The sequence below is a fragment of the Haliotis rubra genome, unplaced genomic scaffold, assembly GCF_003918875.1.
Source record: "Haliotis rubra isolate DU_JTF1 unplaced genomic scaffold, ASM391887v1 Scf484, whole genome shotgun sequence".
Taxonomy (NCBI): domain Eukaryota; kingdom Metazoa; phylum Mollusca; class Gastropoda; order Lepetellida; family Haliotidae; genus Haliotis; species Haliotis rubra.
Window position 1 is genome coordinate 268,906 of NW_025767173.1, and position 18,599 is coordinate 287,504.

The 18,599-nt window shown below is 38.6% G+C and overlaps 1 protein-coding gene across 1 annotated transcript in view; it reads right to left on the minus strand.

Annotated features, from left to right (window-relative positions):
• The window catches only part of LOC124291161 (DNA-directed RNA polymerase, mitochondrial-like), a 158,848-nt gene that overhangs the window by 37,106 nt on the left and 103,143 nt on the right, over positions 1-18,599 (minus strand). Inside the window, 3 exon segments of the mRNA XM_046728094.1 lie at positions 6,055-6,131; positions 7,127-7,209; positions 8,581-8,653. Coding sequence (XP_046584050.1) covers positions 6,055-6,131; positions 7,127-7,209; positions 8,581-8,653 — 233 coding nt within the window.

Genomic DNA, 18,599 nt, shown 5'->3' on the forward strand with positions numbered 1-18,599 from the left:
TATACTAGCAATCTATACGGAAAAGTTGATTCCTGTGAAGATCTATGAAACGTCGTTGACTAATTAATACAGCGACGTTCTGTGTTGTAAATAGCCTGTGAAATTGTCTTCGAGTAGGCTTATAGACGGCATATGGCATACAGTTGATAGACAACTTATGCGATGTCTTGAACGGACTGACGAGTGGCTATATATGACGAGTGGCTAGTATATGGAGACCTTGGAGGAGACTTCCTCGGTGAACGCCGGGAGACTTCGCGAAGCTCTCGAAGTATCCCTTCTAGATCTTCTGGGTGAAGTAGTCTTGGAGCCACTTAGCCTTCGCGACCTTCGCGAAGGTATGAGTCAGAGCCCGATCAGTATATATATTTGAGCGCTTGCTTCGCGAACGACCTCTGTGTTTAACAGGATGTGGGGTCGGCGAAGCGCTACTCCTCCGCGACGTCCCTTGTAACTGGTGAGGCTGTAACTCCTTCACGGAGGTGGCCTGGGACTTCCTTAGCGAAGTGTCTAGAGTCCGATCAATATATGAGCGTTTGCTTCACGAACGACCTCTGTGTCCTACAGGGTGTGGTTCTTGCTGGTTCTGCATAAGTAGGGCCGAGTAGATCATCCTATCATCTTCAGAAGTCGTGTCACGAAATCTGGTGATAAGAATCTCATTGATCGTTCTAGATCTATTAAGGCCAAAGAACATACGCCTCGTCATGGTGTGGCGTTTGAACTTTCGTGGCTTTATGGCAGGCTGTGTCCAAATTCTGTGGCACCGCAGCAATCGGGTTGATCGAGGTAAGGTGATGGCGTCTGCATCGTCCTCCTTCATCAGGTAAGTATGCGCCGAGTTACCACTCTTGGAAGGTGAAGAAAGGTCTAGGTTGTTAACCATCCAATAACGTATCTCAGCGTCTGAGAAATTGATGCCTCCATCATCATCTACCACCTCTTCAGATGGTGGACTGTGTGCTTCTACCACTGTACCGGGTGTCTGTGAAGACTTGTGTGGTGACCTGCGAGGAGATCGACGTGGTGATGTACGGGGAGATCGGCGCGGTGAACGGCGAGGTGATCGGCATGGAGAATGGCGAGGGGAACGTCTTGGTGAACGTCCTGACGATCTGCATCTGTGGGTTGACCTTCGCGGAGATCAGTGAGGTGAATATTGATAGCTTCGCGAAGCTCTTGTGGAATCCCTCGATGTCCTCTGGACGAAGATGATTTGGAGCCTAATAAAGGTGCCCTTCGTGAAGGCCTTCCTGAAGCTTCCTCTGCGTCCGGTCATGAGAAACGGCGACTTGACCTTCACGAAGGCTTTCGTGAAGTCTGGTGGTCCGAGTCCGAATCTAAGGATGAAGCCGAGGTAGGTGATGATCTATCAAGCCTTCGTGAAGGCTGTATATCTGGGTCCTTCGTCGAGGTGGTCTGTGACTTCCTCCGCGAAGGTGGCTTCGTCGTGGCCGCTACGTTGACGGGGGGTCCCTCTGGGATGTCGTCTACGTTGGAGCCTTCGCAAAGGTGAAGGCTGTACATCTGGTGGCCGCTACGTTGACGGGGGGTCCCTCTCGAAGATCGTCCGACATCGGTGTAGACACATCAGGCTGCATGGCGATCTGTGCTGTCGTCACGGTTGCTGACACCGGTCGTCTCTTGTGGCGTAGATCGGGAATGATGATCGGCTGCTCATCGTAGAGGCCCAGTTCAGCGGCTGGAACAATCTCGGTTGAGAAAGTCCTAGTTGACTTCGTTGATTTCCCCTCAGAGGTCGACGCTGCCCTGGAGGTGCGAAGTCTGCGTTGAGATGAAGTAGTTGCTGCCCTATCAGCGTTGGTAGCGACGGGACCCTCAGGAAGATCATCGAACATCAGCGTTGATACATCAGGCTGCATGTTGATCTGCGCTGACATCACTTTCTTTTGATGTACATCAGGTATGATGATCGGCTGATCATCATACAGGCCCAAAACTGTGACGGGAACAATCTCGGCTGAGAAAGTCCTAGTTGAAGTAGAAGCCCTCTAGTCTTCGGCTGCGACGACGGGATGTCTGGGGAAGCAGGACGCTTCTTGGAGACGGCGGACTACGTCCCACGCCTCTCCACCACTCTAGCGGAACACCAGACGGGAGGGGGGTCGATCAACAGCAGTAGACTGGCGAGGGGTTCAGGTGTATCAGTCATGGCTAGACTCTGCATACGCGACCTATCTGCTGCGCGTCTCAAACGCAAAGTAAATATTTATTAAAGGCAGAATTGGATAAATTAGTACCACAACTGCAACGTGAATAAAAAGAACATGGCGCAGTACAGTTAGGGCATATTAAATGCGGATCAGCAGCAGAATAAAAACGTAATCTGCAACAGTACAGATTTTCATCAACGTAATCCACTGAACAAACACGGCGTCCCGTGAATAAACAGTAGAAACACGACTAAATATCAATATATAATTGTTGAAGGATACTAGCTAAACCTCTATAGATGCCTATACGAGGTAACTAACTAAATATAATCAAAGGATATAGTGTGTCGGGAGACACAGGTGCTCTCACGTCCAGCTCACTGGGCGAAGAAGAAGAGAGTGAGGCACATGGGTGGAGGTGGCGCCCTCGTTCACGCGCTTGTGGAAGGGAGGAAACTCATGGTGTACTAATTAGTGATTTCTTTATTGAAGGGAACTTCAATTAGGGAGATACAAGTGTTTCCACTATGTTCGCAAGAAGAAGAAGACAAGCAAAAGAGCATGAGTCAGGATAAGGAAAAATAAAGGTTTTAGTCAAACCACATTTCATATTGCTCAAGATTTTGTTACATAAAATCATACATCTTGATTTATAACAAAAGTTTAACAACCTTCATAACATCACACAGACTACCCAGTTTTCAGCAGTTAGTCGTCTCTGACAACTATCATTGGTTGCTGAGGACCAATTCGAACTGGATTCTAACATGACAAAGACCTGATGTAATTGTATTTCAACCTTGACATCGCTTGATCCCAAACATCAAACCAACACAATGGAATCTCCAAGCAACTAACTGTCCTAACCATGAAAATTCATACACATATAAACTTGGTTACAGTCACTTACTGAAAATAAGAGAATTAAGAGTTACCCCCTTGACAGGGAGATGGCCAAGGTCAAATGTTCAACACCATCGCAGTCACTGCTAAAGTTGTGACAAACCAAGTCAAACAGATGACTCAAACTTTGTTGTGTCAAACTTATGATTTTCTGGAAGTAAAAGCTGGGTCCCTGCACATTCCATATTTACTTGTCATTTAGCAGTCGAACCTTGGATAACTTGAAGTATTTACATCAGTCCCTTCAACTCTGACCCACTGATGTTTGATTGTATCTCCATACACAGCAAACCATTACATGTGATACTGTTAAGAAACACCACGCAAAATATGTTTATGTAATTTCATATAATAATATTAATAATTCATTTATATTACGCCTAGTATCCATCTGACTACTTGCTCACTGGACGCTGTAATCAGAATCTATGAGGCGCTAGAAGGTTAATAGTCACCTGACTTATCTCAATACATACACATAAATAGGCGGAGTAATAGGCACAAATCACATTTCCAATATGTTTGCCATTGTTGCCATGCTAAAGTCTGATTGGAATTCGGTGAACAAGTCTTAAGACACTATAGCTGTATCATTCTTGAAAGGCAAAGATGAGGTTTAATATGAATGCTGAATATGTAACACCTGTCGAGGAATGATGGACAACAAGCCAGTCCATTGGTTCTACTTGACTTTTAGTCAGGTGAACAAAAAATAAATCAAAACAAAACACGAAAATCATCATCATTCATAGTCATATTCAGTGAAGAAATCATTTTCCATACAATCCTCAAATTAAAATGCACATATTGCACACAAACGTCACATACATCCTTTACATAAAAAAGGGACTTTATCACTTTCAACCACACACCTCTAATACATCTTGCATTAACTCTTGTACAAAATGCAGTAAGGCACATAATAAAATTGATGTTAGAGTGAGTGAATATCGTTTTATTCCTCAGACTACAATATTCCTGTCATAGTCTGAGCCAGACAAGCCAGTGATTGACACCATTGACACCATGAGCACACTGATGGAATATGCTGGTACATGATCAGCTGTGTCACACAACTGTCAGCTCTAACAACAGGCAATGTCTGCTGTCTAGAACACTGGACAATGACCAAAACCCAATCCTACACCAGGCAGTATGAAGACATTTGTGCAGACACCTGGATCAAGGCAGAGCAGCCATGTGTCTGTGCTCCTCTCTCAAGTCACAGTTGTAGACTGCACATTGCAGAAAGACTGAGGGTTGATTGGTTTGTTGCTTAATGCTGCACTCAGCAATATTCCAGCTATATGGCAGCAGCATGTAAATAATCAAGTCTGGACCAGAAAATCCAGTGATCAACAGAATGAGCATTGATGTACACAATACGTTGCTATGTGTCAACCAAGTCAGTGAGCCTGACCACTCAATTCCGTTAGGTGGCTCTTACAAGCATGGGTTGCTGAAGACCAATTCTAACCTGACTGAGGGAGTGAGTTGGGTTTAGAGCCACTTTGAACTGTATTACAGATATGTGAAATTATGCAAGTTTCTTGGACCAGTGAAACCCATGAGCATCTAAATGCATCATCACCATCAACCAGGATCCAAACCAGTCATCACAGCTTTCTTAAATGTCTCCTTGGTACAGTGAAATGTGTAGCAAAAACAAAGACTCCAAATCTTGATTGAAGAAATATAGCAGCTTCCATGATCCATCAACTCCAAGACAAGGTTTCATGGCAGTCATCCAAAATTTCCCATTACATCATTGGATCCACAGGAACGCTATTTGAATCACACAAGGGTTTTGAAGTTGTTATCACAGAAGTCTGTCCCTTCTTTCTCCAAATTTCGACTAGAAATATAATCCTTATTGCTTTGTTTCACAGACAGCACAAACTTTGCTAAATAGAATATAATCCACAACACAGAGTTTCCACTGAATCAGAACATTCAACCCCAATCTGCAACATAATTCCCAAGACAGAGACCACTCTCAGTTGTTTCCATGACAACACAAACCAGGAAACCATGATCTCAAGTCTCATCTATAGCACATTGTCTTCTCCAGAAGCTGCCTCATGTCTTGCCCCTGGTCATATCACAGTCGAGGTGCTGAGGTCACAGTGGTCAAGATTCAACACCATGTAGATCCCCGGACTCTCAGCTAAAGAAGTAGACTGACTTCAACACATTGGTCAGATTAAATGTACCTGAAAGCACACAAGGAACAATCAGACAACCTTACCATCAGAGTTTTTACAGATGTGGTAGCTCTTAATTTTAACATCCATACTACATGATATTTGTTAGTTGTTCGATGTCGCATTCAGCAATATTCTGGCTGTATGATGGCTGTCTGTAAATAATCGAGTCTGGGTCATACAATCCAATAATCAACAGCATGAGCATCAATCTCTGCAATTGGGACAGGATGACATGTGTCTACCAAGTCAATAGCCTGACCACATGTTCCTGTTAGTCGTCACTTACAACAATGAGTGAATGTGTGAGTGAGTTAAGTTTTATATGCGCACTCAGCAATATTCCAGCTATATGGCGGTGGTCTGTAAATAACTGAGTCTGGACCAGACTATCAAGTGATCAATAGCATGAGCAGCGATCTGCGCAAATGGGACCCGATGACATGTGCCAACCAAGCCAGCGAGCCTGGCCACCCAATCCTGTTAGTCGCCTCTTTCGACAAGCATGGGTTACTGAAGGTTCATTCTAACCCGGACCTTCACAGGTCGCCACTTACAACAAACATGGGCTACTGAAGACCAAATCTAGCCATGTAACCATGATCTTCACGGGTTTACTTGGTACTATGTACCAGACATAACATTATGATACAGGTCTTATGGATCAAGTAGGGACTTAACTCTGCAAGATCGACTTATCTACAGTGAAATATGGTATAGTACACTTGGTACAAACCAACAGGACTTGATACAAGCAGTAGTGACATCCTTACCACGAGATGGGACCTCGGCCAACACAGAACTGAGGAATGTCTCAGCGATTTCAGGTTCAGTGTCTGAATCACCATCCCTGGAAGAAAATGAAGAAACACACATGAATCTGTAACCCCATCTGTAAGAAGTTACATGTAACATTTTCAGAAGGCCTATTGACACAAATACTCAAGGGACCACCTACCTGCTGAACACCTGGAGGTCCTATTGGCACAGATACTCAAGGTACAACCTACCTGCTGAACATCTGTAAGATCATATTGGCACAGATACTCAAGGTACCACATACCTCCTGAACACCTGCAGGAACATATTGACACAAATACTCAGGGTACCACCTACCTGCTGAACACCTGCAGGAACATATTGACACAGATACTGAGCACCACATCCTACTGAACACCTGCAGGAACATACTGACACAGATATTCAAGGCATCACATACCTACTGAACACCTGCAGGAACATAACGACACAGATACTCAAGGTATATACCTGCTGAACATCTGCAGGAACATATTGACACAGATATTCAAGGTACCACATACCTACTGAACACCTGCAGGAACATATTGATACAGATACTCAAGGTACCACCTACCTGCAGGGACATTTTGACACAGATATTCAAGGTACCACATACCTACTGAACACCTGCAAGAACATACCGACACAGATACTCAAGGTACCACATACCTGCTGAAAACCTGCAGGAACATATTGACACAGATACTCATGGTACCCCCTACCTGCTGAACACCTGCACAAACATATTGACACAAGTTCTCAGGGTACCACATACCTACTGAACACCTGCAGGAACATATTGACACAGATACTCAGCACCACATACCTACTGAACACCTGCAAGAACATACTGACACTGATACTCAAGGTACCATATACCTGTTAAACACCTGCAGGAACATTTTGAAACAGATACTCAAGGTACCACATACCTACTGAACACCTGCAGGAACATATTGACACAAATACTCAAGGGACCACATACCTGCTGAACACCTGCAGGAACATATTGACACAGATACTCAAGGTACCACTACCACATACCTGCTGAACATCTGTCGGAGATACTGACACAGGTCTTCAAGGATGGGCTGTTCATGCAGGGCCACAAACTGCTCTCTGCATATCTGATCAAACACACATTAGGGAGTTTATTTAAACATTTTTTAAAGTTGGCCTATTTTTAATGACATAACAACTCTGCTTCACAGCTCAGTCATCTCATGAACTTCACAGTTAGGAAATGCCGGTCAGTGTCTGCAGACAATAACACATATGTATATGCGATATATATTTGTCACAAATCCAAACTCCAAGACTCTTTTATAGCCAACACATGCTTAAAGGTCACATGCAACCAAAAAATCAAACATAATTAAAACACAATTATCACTTCTTCATGACATATAATATGCATTGCTGATTATGAAAAAACAAATACACAAAATTATAAGCGTATAATCGCAAATCAAAAGTGCAATATTGTGTACTTGGGTTTACCTCCCTCGAAACGAAGCAGCCGGGATACCGAACCCAGTCAGAGCGGGTGGGTGTGCACTCAAGTGTAACGGCTGGTTCATTAGCAGATGCCGCCTTCACGGCTGGCTCATGGTGTGTGTGTAGAGATGTTGGGTTTTGTAAATACATGCTCATTTTTTGTGTATAACATTTTGCAATCAACAGACATCATAACATGTCATGTGTTCAAGTATCACACCTGCCTGTCTGTGTAATTACATAATGTGACAGAGACCCGAACTCGGGCCATAAATCAATGCGTTTTGTTTATGGTGTATAGCCTGATTGGTGTTAAGTTCAAATTGCATGTGGTCAGTGATCGCAGTTGTGTATTGAATATTGTGATTAGCAGACAGGCAGGCAGACACACAGGTGTCAATAAAACAAGACATTGAGTTTTGTCTGTGACAGCGACATATCTATATCACAGTTAGAAATTGTGTCAACGCTAAATAATGACATTGCTTTTAAGTATCGAACTGAGAAAGTGACGCGGTAAGAAGAGCGCGTGTGGTGAAATAGACAATTGAAATTATATAAACAGTTTATTTACTGTCATAACATATAAAAAGCTTCGCCTGTGAGATATCAACAAAACATTAGAAACATAGCTCACACCAAAGCCTTCACCGAGTATTCACCCGACAACCCGCTTCCAAGCTGCGCGAACGTCTTTACTTGCGCACGTGCTATGAGCGCAGCCCAGCTGTTGAAACCCGTATTCCCCAGAAAAGTCTGGGGAAAATTAGTGAAACGTTTGAACTCCGATTTCGTGCGGGTTTTTTCATTGCGTTATTTTTCAACTTTATAAGTTGAATTTGCATTTTTGACGATTTGTTTCGCTATGTCCATACCGAAAGGTATCAGAATCTGCAAAGTTGTGTTTTACGTTGCATGTGACCTTTAACTTTTGAAGATGAGGCCTGACAATTGGAAGGCTGTTCAAGCCTGTGTTTATATATATCGTGTGTGAGACTCACTTTATTCATGATTTCTACGTCAGCTGGATGCGTCCAGTAGCAGTCGTGTACAGACACGTAGGTGATGCCGGCCCTGTAACAGAGAATCAGTCACAGAGTCAGCTGGAGTACAGCAATTATTGTACCTTTATTTAAGAAGGGTGATCGTAATGATCCAAATAATTACAGGGGAATATCCCTTCTTAGTACTTTCAGTAAAATATATACATCTGTACTTAACAATAGAATAACATTTTGGGCAAATACATACCAAAAGGTTGTGGAATCACAAGCAGGGTTTAGGGAAGGTTATAGCACAATTGATAATATTTTTATTCTACAATCTGTTATCCAACGTTATCTATGTAAGAAAAAGGGGAAGTTCTATGCTATATTTGTCGATTTCAAAAAGGCTTTTGATTTTGTTAACAGGGATAAAGTATAGGCCATTCTCAAATATAGAGGCGTTTCACCTAAGATGCTTAAAGCCTTAACTTCTATCTATAAGTGTGTTAAGGGACAGGTGCGTGATATTTCTCTCTCTCAGTTGTTTAATTGCCCACAGGGTTTGCGACAAGGGTGTGTTTTAAGCCCGCTATTAATCTCATTCTTTATAAATTAACTAGCTCTAGAAATTGAATCCACATGTTACCCAGGTGTACAGCTTCACCCTGATGTTGTACAAATGTTCCTACTACTTTTTGCTGATGATATTGTACTTTTTGCAGACTCTGTATTTGGTTTACAAAATCGTATAAATAGTTTAGAAAGTTTCTGTAAAAGTCATCAATTAACTGTTAACTTGGAAAAAAACAAGATTGTTGTATTTAATGGTTGTAAATTATCAAAATATGAAAAATGGCATTTCAATGGAATTCTTTTGGAAACTGTTTCATCTTACAAATATTTGGGTATTTTATTTGCACGTTAGAAGACTTTTGATTAGTTTATAGCCAATGCATATGGGAAAACATATTCTAAAGTTTCATAGTTAGTATGTATCCATCTTACCCTGTTCCAACAGGTAGATGGAGGACCATGATAGTTTGCAAACTTTGATAGTCAAATCCAACTTGCATGGAGAATTCATGAAAAGTTCTTTTTATATAAATAATTTGAGAATATGCTATTTCTTACAAACAAAGTGCAGATAAGTTGTACCTAAGGATAAATCCTAAACGGTGGTATTCCTTAAAAATAACTAGCCTTTTAATACATAGATTTTAAACCAGTGACAACAATCATGGCAAAACACTTTGTCTCCCATACAACAGCAAATTAGAAGAATCACAGTATTATGACATATACTAGAATATGGCACCTTAAAAAAATCTAAAGGTAATAAATCTGTTTTATGGTTATGGCCATACTTTAAATGAACTAGTTATTATATCATGGACAGAGTGAGTGAGTGAATTTCATTTTTATGTTGCTTTTAGCAATATTCTTGTAGTATCACAGCAGGGGACACTAGATATGGGCTTCACACACTGTGCCCATGTTTGGAATGGAATGTCAGGCTGCCCCACTGCCCCAAACATTGCCAGACTGAAGTACAATGAGTCAGGTTGTTTACGGCTATTGCTTCAGTGCACTCCCAGGTGCACTCACAATGGAGGCCAATCCTTTCTGGTGCCGTCATGGGGAACACACATGAGACTGTAAAATCCATATGTATGTCCATAAATATGCATGTCAACATCAACACAATCATGCCAATCAATAATCTAATTAGTTCCACTTGAATGCTGTTGGTGCTCTATTGATATTACTCCCTGGTGTATTATATAACCCAAGTTGCTATTGTGCGAAAAGCATTAACAGGTGAATAAGAAATAACAAGCCCTACATGTGCGTCAATACTGGATCAATTTCTCGAAACTCTCAGGTTAAGAATCCAAAACAAAATTTTTTATCTATGAATCTTCGAGACCACCACATCACTAATATTTTTTTACATTTGTTGTTGTAGTAAAAAAGCATCATACACAACACATCCTCGTCATCAAACATTGTGCAACCATCACCATCAATACAATCAATCAATACATCAATACATAGCAATCCTCGTATGTTCAGGGTGGATTTACTATAATGTATCTGTTATCCTTGCCCAAGGCTAATATGTATACCCAAGGCTAATATGTATTCAGATGAACTTATCAAATTTTATTATACTCATATAACATCTAGATTGGTATAATTAGCAAAAAAGTGTATGGAAGGAAGACCAGAAGGCATAAAATTTTGCTGGGTTTGCATTAGAAAATGCTGTATATTTGGTAGCTTTATAGTAGTTGAGTATTTCCCTTTGAAGCACTCTAAAATCTGGCTTTATATTATTTCGGCTTGTTTAATATAGCATGTATTTCACTATTAGAAACACCAGATTAAGTGGGTTATTGTTTTTACCTTTGAAACCAAAGATAATATTTTCGTGCGACAAATCAATATTTCCTTCAGACAGTATATCCAGCCAATCTGATACCTCCTTCCATACTTTCACGGTATATCGGCATTCACACAATAAATGAATAATTGTTTCAGGAGCAGATTCACAGAATGTACACGTTGAAGTGTCTTGTATTTCATCAAATGTAACTTATGTTTTAGTTGTTAAAATATTGTGAGTAATCTTGAAATGAAACCATCCTAACTGTACACTTTCTGTACACTTATTTGCCATTAAATATATGTTAGACCAGTCTTCTTTGTTATATTGTTTGTTGAGGATGTGTTCCCACTTTTTTTGGCTTGTTGGTCCAGTTTCAACTTGAGGTAAAAGTACGTTATAAAAGGATTTACTCCTTTGGTTTTGTCTGCAAATGCAAGATATATTAAAGAACCACTAAACTTTGTTTTTTGTTATTCTTTTAACCATTACATATGAAAGATTTGTGGTTAGTCTTATGCGGAACACCAAATTTATTCTTTAAAAACTTGTGGTTAATTAATACCGAGCGATTAAAAGTGGCCAAAAAGTCGCCTGCTTCCCTCTTGCCCGCCAACGAAACCACAGACAGGTTACGTAACTCTGTCGCCAGAGCACTGCAGTGACGTCATATGAGGAACGATTTTCAGTTAGTTGTATAGAAAATGTGTAGCACGCTCATCATTTTGATGATTTCTCGGCATCAACGATGACATGCCGAATCGTTGCTTTGTCGTCAATTGCTCCTAGGGGTCGGGCGATGGTGTCCCCAAGTACAGATTTCCACAGGACCCGCGGTTAGTGCTTCATCGGTTATGTTTGTGAGTCGCTGGCGTTGTGGAAGCCTGAAGCGATATCTTACTTGTGTTCAGATCGCTTCACTGAAGTTAAAGAATCAAAACTACTTACTAGTTGTTGTAAAATATGCATATGATTGATGACCATAAAGATTTTCTATGACACAACTTGTAACATAACGATTTCTTCCTCGGAAGTGAGGTTGTGGTCGAAGTAACAATAATATTGTAAGTAGTATTATATTGACACCCACCTGGCTGCCACGAGAGAAATTGTTATGTTATCACGCTATGTCATGCAAAATCCTATTGGCCATCAATAAAATACATATTTTACTACCAGTAGAAAGTAGTTTGATTTTATAACTTCGGTGAAAACAAACCTAAATACCATTTATCCTCAGACTGGCGGATGTTCCCGACAGAGCGCCGCCATTTTAAAATAAAAAATCTGTTAGAATTAATGAGATTATAGTTTGTTTTCATCAAGTTAGATAATCAAGACTACTTTCTACTAAGTAGTTAAATATGTATTGGAATCATAACCAAGCGGATTTTGCATGACACAACTTATAACATAACGATTTCTTCCACGAAGCGAGGTGGAGGGTCGAAGTCACAATACTGCGCGATAAATTTCTTGCTACATTCCCATGGTTAATGTCCACTCACCAGTATGTAGATACTAGTCAATGTGCGTCTTTATATTTGGTCTTATAATCCAAATTAGTTTATTATCATACTTGTATGCATTTTGAAACTAAATAAAATAATAAAAAGCTGACGATCTGCTGATACTTATAGTGAATTTATAGCAGAACTGTAATATCTAGACATTTTATAGTTTGCCAATGTGAATCATAATTTAGCACACACACCCTAGTGCATGTTGTCTGACTCATTACACTTCACGGCGAAAACAATGATTCTGTTGAATGCTTTCACGACAAATGAATCAAATCAAAATGCAAATATTAAAATTAAAACAGATTAAAGTTATAGGAACAATATCAGGCCGTTACCTTGTTAGAGGAATGTATCCATCAATATCCACAAAACTGTTCCAAATGATGTGTCTTTTAACAGTTTAATATACGAAAAAAGTGATAAATCTTTTCAGGTATTGGTGTATAGTCTCATTGGTCACCCAAGATAGCACACCTGGCAACTAATTGCATAATGTCCGCCTTTCTTTAAAACAGTAATTTAGTTAGCCAATAATGGGCAATCAATCAATGTATTGCCGGTTAATCCTTTGAAAGAAGGGCGTTTTTTTCACGCAGACACCGACCACGACAGAGTGTATTCAGTATAGATTAGTAAATCTACATACATAAACACTACCTTTTGACAATTCCGGCTGTGTAAGATAAAAGTAATTAATCAATCAGCGTGTTATCGGTTAATCCTTTGATCGATGTTTATAATGTTGAATATTTACTCCAGACACAAGAAATGCCAAATGGGAACCTTTGTCGGGTAATCTAAGTGTGTTACCACTAATTATACCTGTTATAAATTCATTAACTGACCATCAAGTGAATGATGACAAATAACATGTGTAGGTTTATACCACCTAACACGGGTTACAAGAAGGGAGTATTAATTGCTGTATTGCATGTGAAAACTTATGGGCCGACACTGTTTTGAGAATACAAACAGATTTTTACATGACATGATTAAATATCGAGGTAAAAAAACACAGAAATGGGATCGATTTGGATCAGTCATTATACAAATAGGGCCTAACGACACCAATCGATTTTGACAGAATCGTCTCTGAAAACAAGTTGTAACTCGGAAACTAGGCAAAGCAGGAGACAAAATTAAATGACAGTAGATTGTGAGAACATATAGCTTTTATTTTCCACAACAATTGTCACGATTTCAGGTTTATACAAGCCTGTAAACAAGATAATTTAACCCCTAAAATGTAGATGAATTCTGCATCGGCCCTCAAAGCTATTCCTCATATGACGTCACAGACACGCGCCGCTCTGATTGGTTGAAATTTCGTTCGCGGGTGAGAATTGTGCACTGTTGTCAAAAAGGTCGATTTAAGTCAATTAAAGGTCGAAATGAGTAGTTTTAATGACGGGGTTTCATTTATAACGATGCCAGTTAGTGATTGGTGTATTTTTACCCCCTAGGGTTTATGTGACCTTTAAAGGGTAATGTTGGGTATTTAAACCTGATAGGTCCAAGCTATATCAGGTATTTTTCTGAGTCTGCAATATGCTAAGACAGTACACTTCATACCTTCTAGATAGAGGAAATTTATGTTTGCAATTCCATATTTTTTTTCTATGTCAACTTAATGTAAGAAATTTCCATTCTGATCTAAAATATCACAAACTAACATTATTCCCTTTTTTGCCATATTTTCATAGTAGATTGACTTTCCCTCTATTTTAATGTTATTATTAAACCATAGAGACTGGTTGAAAATATCTGATATTTCTTGCACATTTGTATAACACTTTCTTAGGTAGTGGCACCATGCCATTAACACATCACTCCAAAATTGATTTGAGACACTGGGAATAATATTATTGCACACATATAGTGCATCAGCATACCATAATTTATTTGCATTGTCTTGGATTTCATTTGCAATAGAAGTACATTTTGAACTGTTGAGCAACAACCGTTTAATCCACATTATTTTTTGAGCATTTATAGTAGTTCTTACAATGGGTACACTTATTCCTCCATCCTTTGGTTTAAGATGCATAATTTCTCGCTTTACCTTTACACTTTTTTTGAAACTTTTGTAATGTGTCTTCGAATGGACTAGGGATGGATGAAAATAAGTGGTTTAACTTTGGTAAAAGCAAGGATTTCAGGTTAACATTTTTGCCCATTGGTGTCAAATATCTCAGAGACCAAATATTCATTTCTTGGTAGATTTTTTCAAATTTATCATTATAATTTAGGTCTACAATGTTATTTAATTCAACATCAAAAACTATTCCTAAAAGTTTGAAATTTGACTGTCCAATCCAGATTCCATTCCTTGCACATCTTATACCTAGATCTTTTTTTTGACCCTATCCATTATAGCCTGGATTTTTCTGCGTTAACTTTTAACCCTGAAAATCTTGCAAAGAAGGCTAATGTGTTCAAGACTGCATACAAACTTGATTCAGATCCGTCTAAGGTCACTGTAGTGTCGTCTGCAAATTGGGCTAAAAGGCTTTGTATATTACCTATCTTTATCCCTTTAATTTTCTTATTTTTTCTTATTAGAATAGCTAGTATTTCGGCACATAGGATAAAAATGTAAGGTGATATTGGGTCTCCCTGTCGGCAGCCCCTAGTTATCTTGAAGAACTCGCTCACAAAACCATTTACTAATACACTTGATTCACTATCGTTTAGCAGTACTTGTATCCAATTTTGAATACATGGTCGGTCCAAAGTTGAAAAAGTCCATTACATTTTGCATAAATTTTCTGTCAACCGAGTCAAAAGCTTTTTCAAAATCAATAAGCAGTAATAATCCTGGAATTTGCTATGATTCACTGTAGTCCATTATGTCGTATATCTGCCTTGTGACTTCTCCTAAGTATCTTCCTTGAATAAAACCTTTTTGATCCTCACTGATAATAAGTGGTAATATTGTCTTTATTCTGTTTGCTATAACTGCAAAAGCCAATTTGTAGGAGGTATTTAGTAGTGATATTGGTCTCCAGTTTTTTTGCATTTTTTTACTTTTACCACTCTTAGGGATACAAGTAATAAGACCTTGTTTTTGTGATACGGACATGGAACCATTTTCATATCCATATTTCAAGGATTTAATTAGAAATTTATTTAAGTCATTCCAAAATACCTTGAGGAATTCACTGGAGAAGCCATCCGGGCCCGGACTTTTATCAAGTTTTCATTTTCTTTAAAGCGACAAGTGTTTCTTTGTATGTTATTTCTCCCTCTAAAGATGAGGCAGCTTCTTCTGACAGTTTAGGTATTTCATCTTCTATGAACAATTCTCGTAATTTAATTTGTGTGCAGTCTTCACTTAAATAAAAAAAATTGTAGAATGTTCTAGTCTCTTCAAGTATTTCCTTATAATCTTTTATCACTGTACCGTCCTTTTTTTCCAATTCCATTATTGATTTATTTAAAAAATTTCTGCTTTCTAATTGTAAGAAGTACTTTGATGGTTTTTCCCTTTGTTCGATCCACTTTGCCTTAGATCTTATGTACAAACCTTTTATCTTTTGTTTGCTAATTTCTTCTTCAAGTCTTGTTTAACTTCATTTACTTTTTTTAATATTTCTGTCTTTTTTCGGCTGGTTCTGTATCCAGGTCGATTTCCAATTCTCTTAATTATTTTCCAAAGCCTTTTCCCTGTTCAAAGTCATTTTCTTTTTTGTAGATGAATAATATATAGTCATACCTCAAATTTCCAGACCCGTGAAGATCCGGGGTAGAATAGGTCTTCAGCAACCCATGTGCTTGCCATAAAAAGGCGACTATCTTGTCGTAAGAGGCGACTAGCGGGATCTGGTGGTCAGTTTCGCTGACTTGGTTGACACATGTCATCGGTTCCCAATTGGCGCAGATCGATGCTCATGCTGTTGATCACTGGATTGTCTGGTCCAGACTCGATTATTAACAGACCGCCGCCATATAGCTGGAATATTGCTGAGTGCGGCGTAAAACTAAACTCACTCACTCACTCTAATTTCTAACAGTAGAATTTCCCATAATAGTTGGTCATTTATTGTATATCTTGTTTCTTCAGCTTTTGCTTCCGTTTTAACTTCATATTGTTGTAAGGTATTCTTTATTGCAGTTTTTACTTTTTCAACATATTTTTCATCGTAGAGTAGTGAGTTATTGAACTTCCAAAATCCTTTCCCTCTTATCGTATCTCCTAAAGATATTGATAGTGAGATTATTGAGTGGTCTGAATTAATGCTTGGGGATATATCAGTTTGTGTAACTGCCTGTAAGAGATTATGTGATATAAGGAAAAAATCTAGCCTAGATTGTTTAAACGGGGTTGGTTGTCTCCAAGTGAAACGTTTTTTATACGGGTTGGATTCTCTCCAAGGGTCTTTCAAGTCTAATAGAGTTATAACGTTTAATAGTTCTTGTCCGGCTTTTGGGTTATTCGTGTGTTTGTAGTTGTAGGTGTCTAAATCACTGTCTAATATCATGTTCCAGTCTCCACATATTATAAATTTATCTTTTTCTTGTTGTTTTAGCATATTTTTGATATTTGTAATGAACTCGGGGCAATCTTTATTAGGTCCATATACATTAATAATTGTGTAGTCACTATCATGTATTTTTACTCTCAGTAGAATATAATCCATATCAGTTTGTTGATCTGTAACCTTAAATTCAAAATTGTTATTAAAAAGAATAGCTGTTCCCCTTGCACTGCTTCCAAAATGGCTAAAATAACATTCGCTTATCCCCATTGCTGTTTAATGAGCTGTTCTTGCTCAGTAGTGAAGTGAACGTCTTGAAGACAGAATATGTTAGCCTTTTTTAGCCATAAGAACCTGAATACCTGTTTTCTTTTAAAAGCATTATTGAGACCTCTGCAGTTGAGAGATAAAACTTTTAGATTTTCCTTATTTACACTTTGTTTCATTATTTATCTACAATGATTTGCAGTGGAAGGAGATGGTTTGGATGACCTTGCAAGTTCTTGGGATGAGTTAATAAAGCATCTATAGCAACAAACATACATTTGGGAATTTTTTTGGTACAACAAAAGTGAACAAAAGATACAACAGTAAACAATATATATATGTGTACATTTCCGACTTCCGTCCTGTAATGCTGATAAAGCATAATATAAATCTTACAGCCTTTTCCGTCCGTTCACTTATAGTTTGTTTTCATCTTTTTATGAATCCACTTTAGTTTGGGCTCTGGTTATGTGATATTACTGGTATTAACGGTAGCATAGCTTTATGGAACATTTTTTCTTCAGTTCCACAATATCGTGCATATCGCATTTCTACAAAGGGCCCAGGCCATGTGACAGTATCAAATATAATCCATGGTACCTATTATTTATAATTACTAACAATTACATATGTAATTTTTGTTTATTTCAATTATAACGCCCACAATTATATTTCTCAGTATAAGTTGTTGAATGTGAAAGGCATAATAATTACTATTATATAATATTTCTATACCAATTGTGGTACCATGGCAGTTAAATACATTTTTAGTGGAATCAAATATTAAATACTTAATATGGCAGCTACTTTGAATGACATAAAGAAGTGGCAGTTTAAAATGTTTACCCTGAGGGTACAATTCTTTTCAATGATTTTCCTCTGTATCAATGAGAACAAACAATATACCAGATAGGTTTAAATGAATAAATCGTATTCCCATGGGGAATAAAGATTCATTTTGACAACCGCAATAACAATTGCTTTACGTCATCAAAATTGGCATTTTCTCACATGCCAGCAGTTGTCCATACTTTTGGACAATAATCGAGCTTAAATATTACAAATTAATAAGCATATTTTTGTAAAAAATGAAGCGAATGATTTCCATAGTAGTTTCTTGGATCAATGAATAACCAAATATACATAAATGTCAATGATTTTCTTTTAACATAGTACACGCTTGTGTGTAAAGACCAATTTGACCAATCCTTATCGAGAATACTAAAACATACCAAAATTCACTTAACGTAAAACATAAATACTAGACTATCCTCATTTTGGCAAGGACAAGGGTTGTATTTCTTCACCCACATATGTTTTTAGCTCAGTGTAAACCAACATACAATTGTTCTTACTTTTGGACAGTAATCAAGCTTAAGT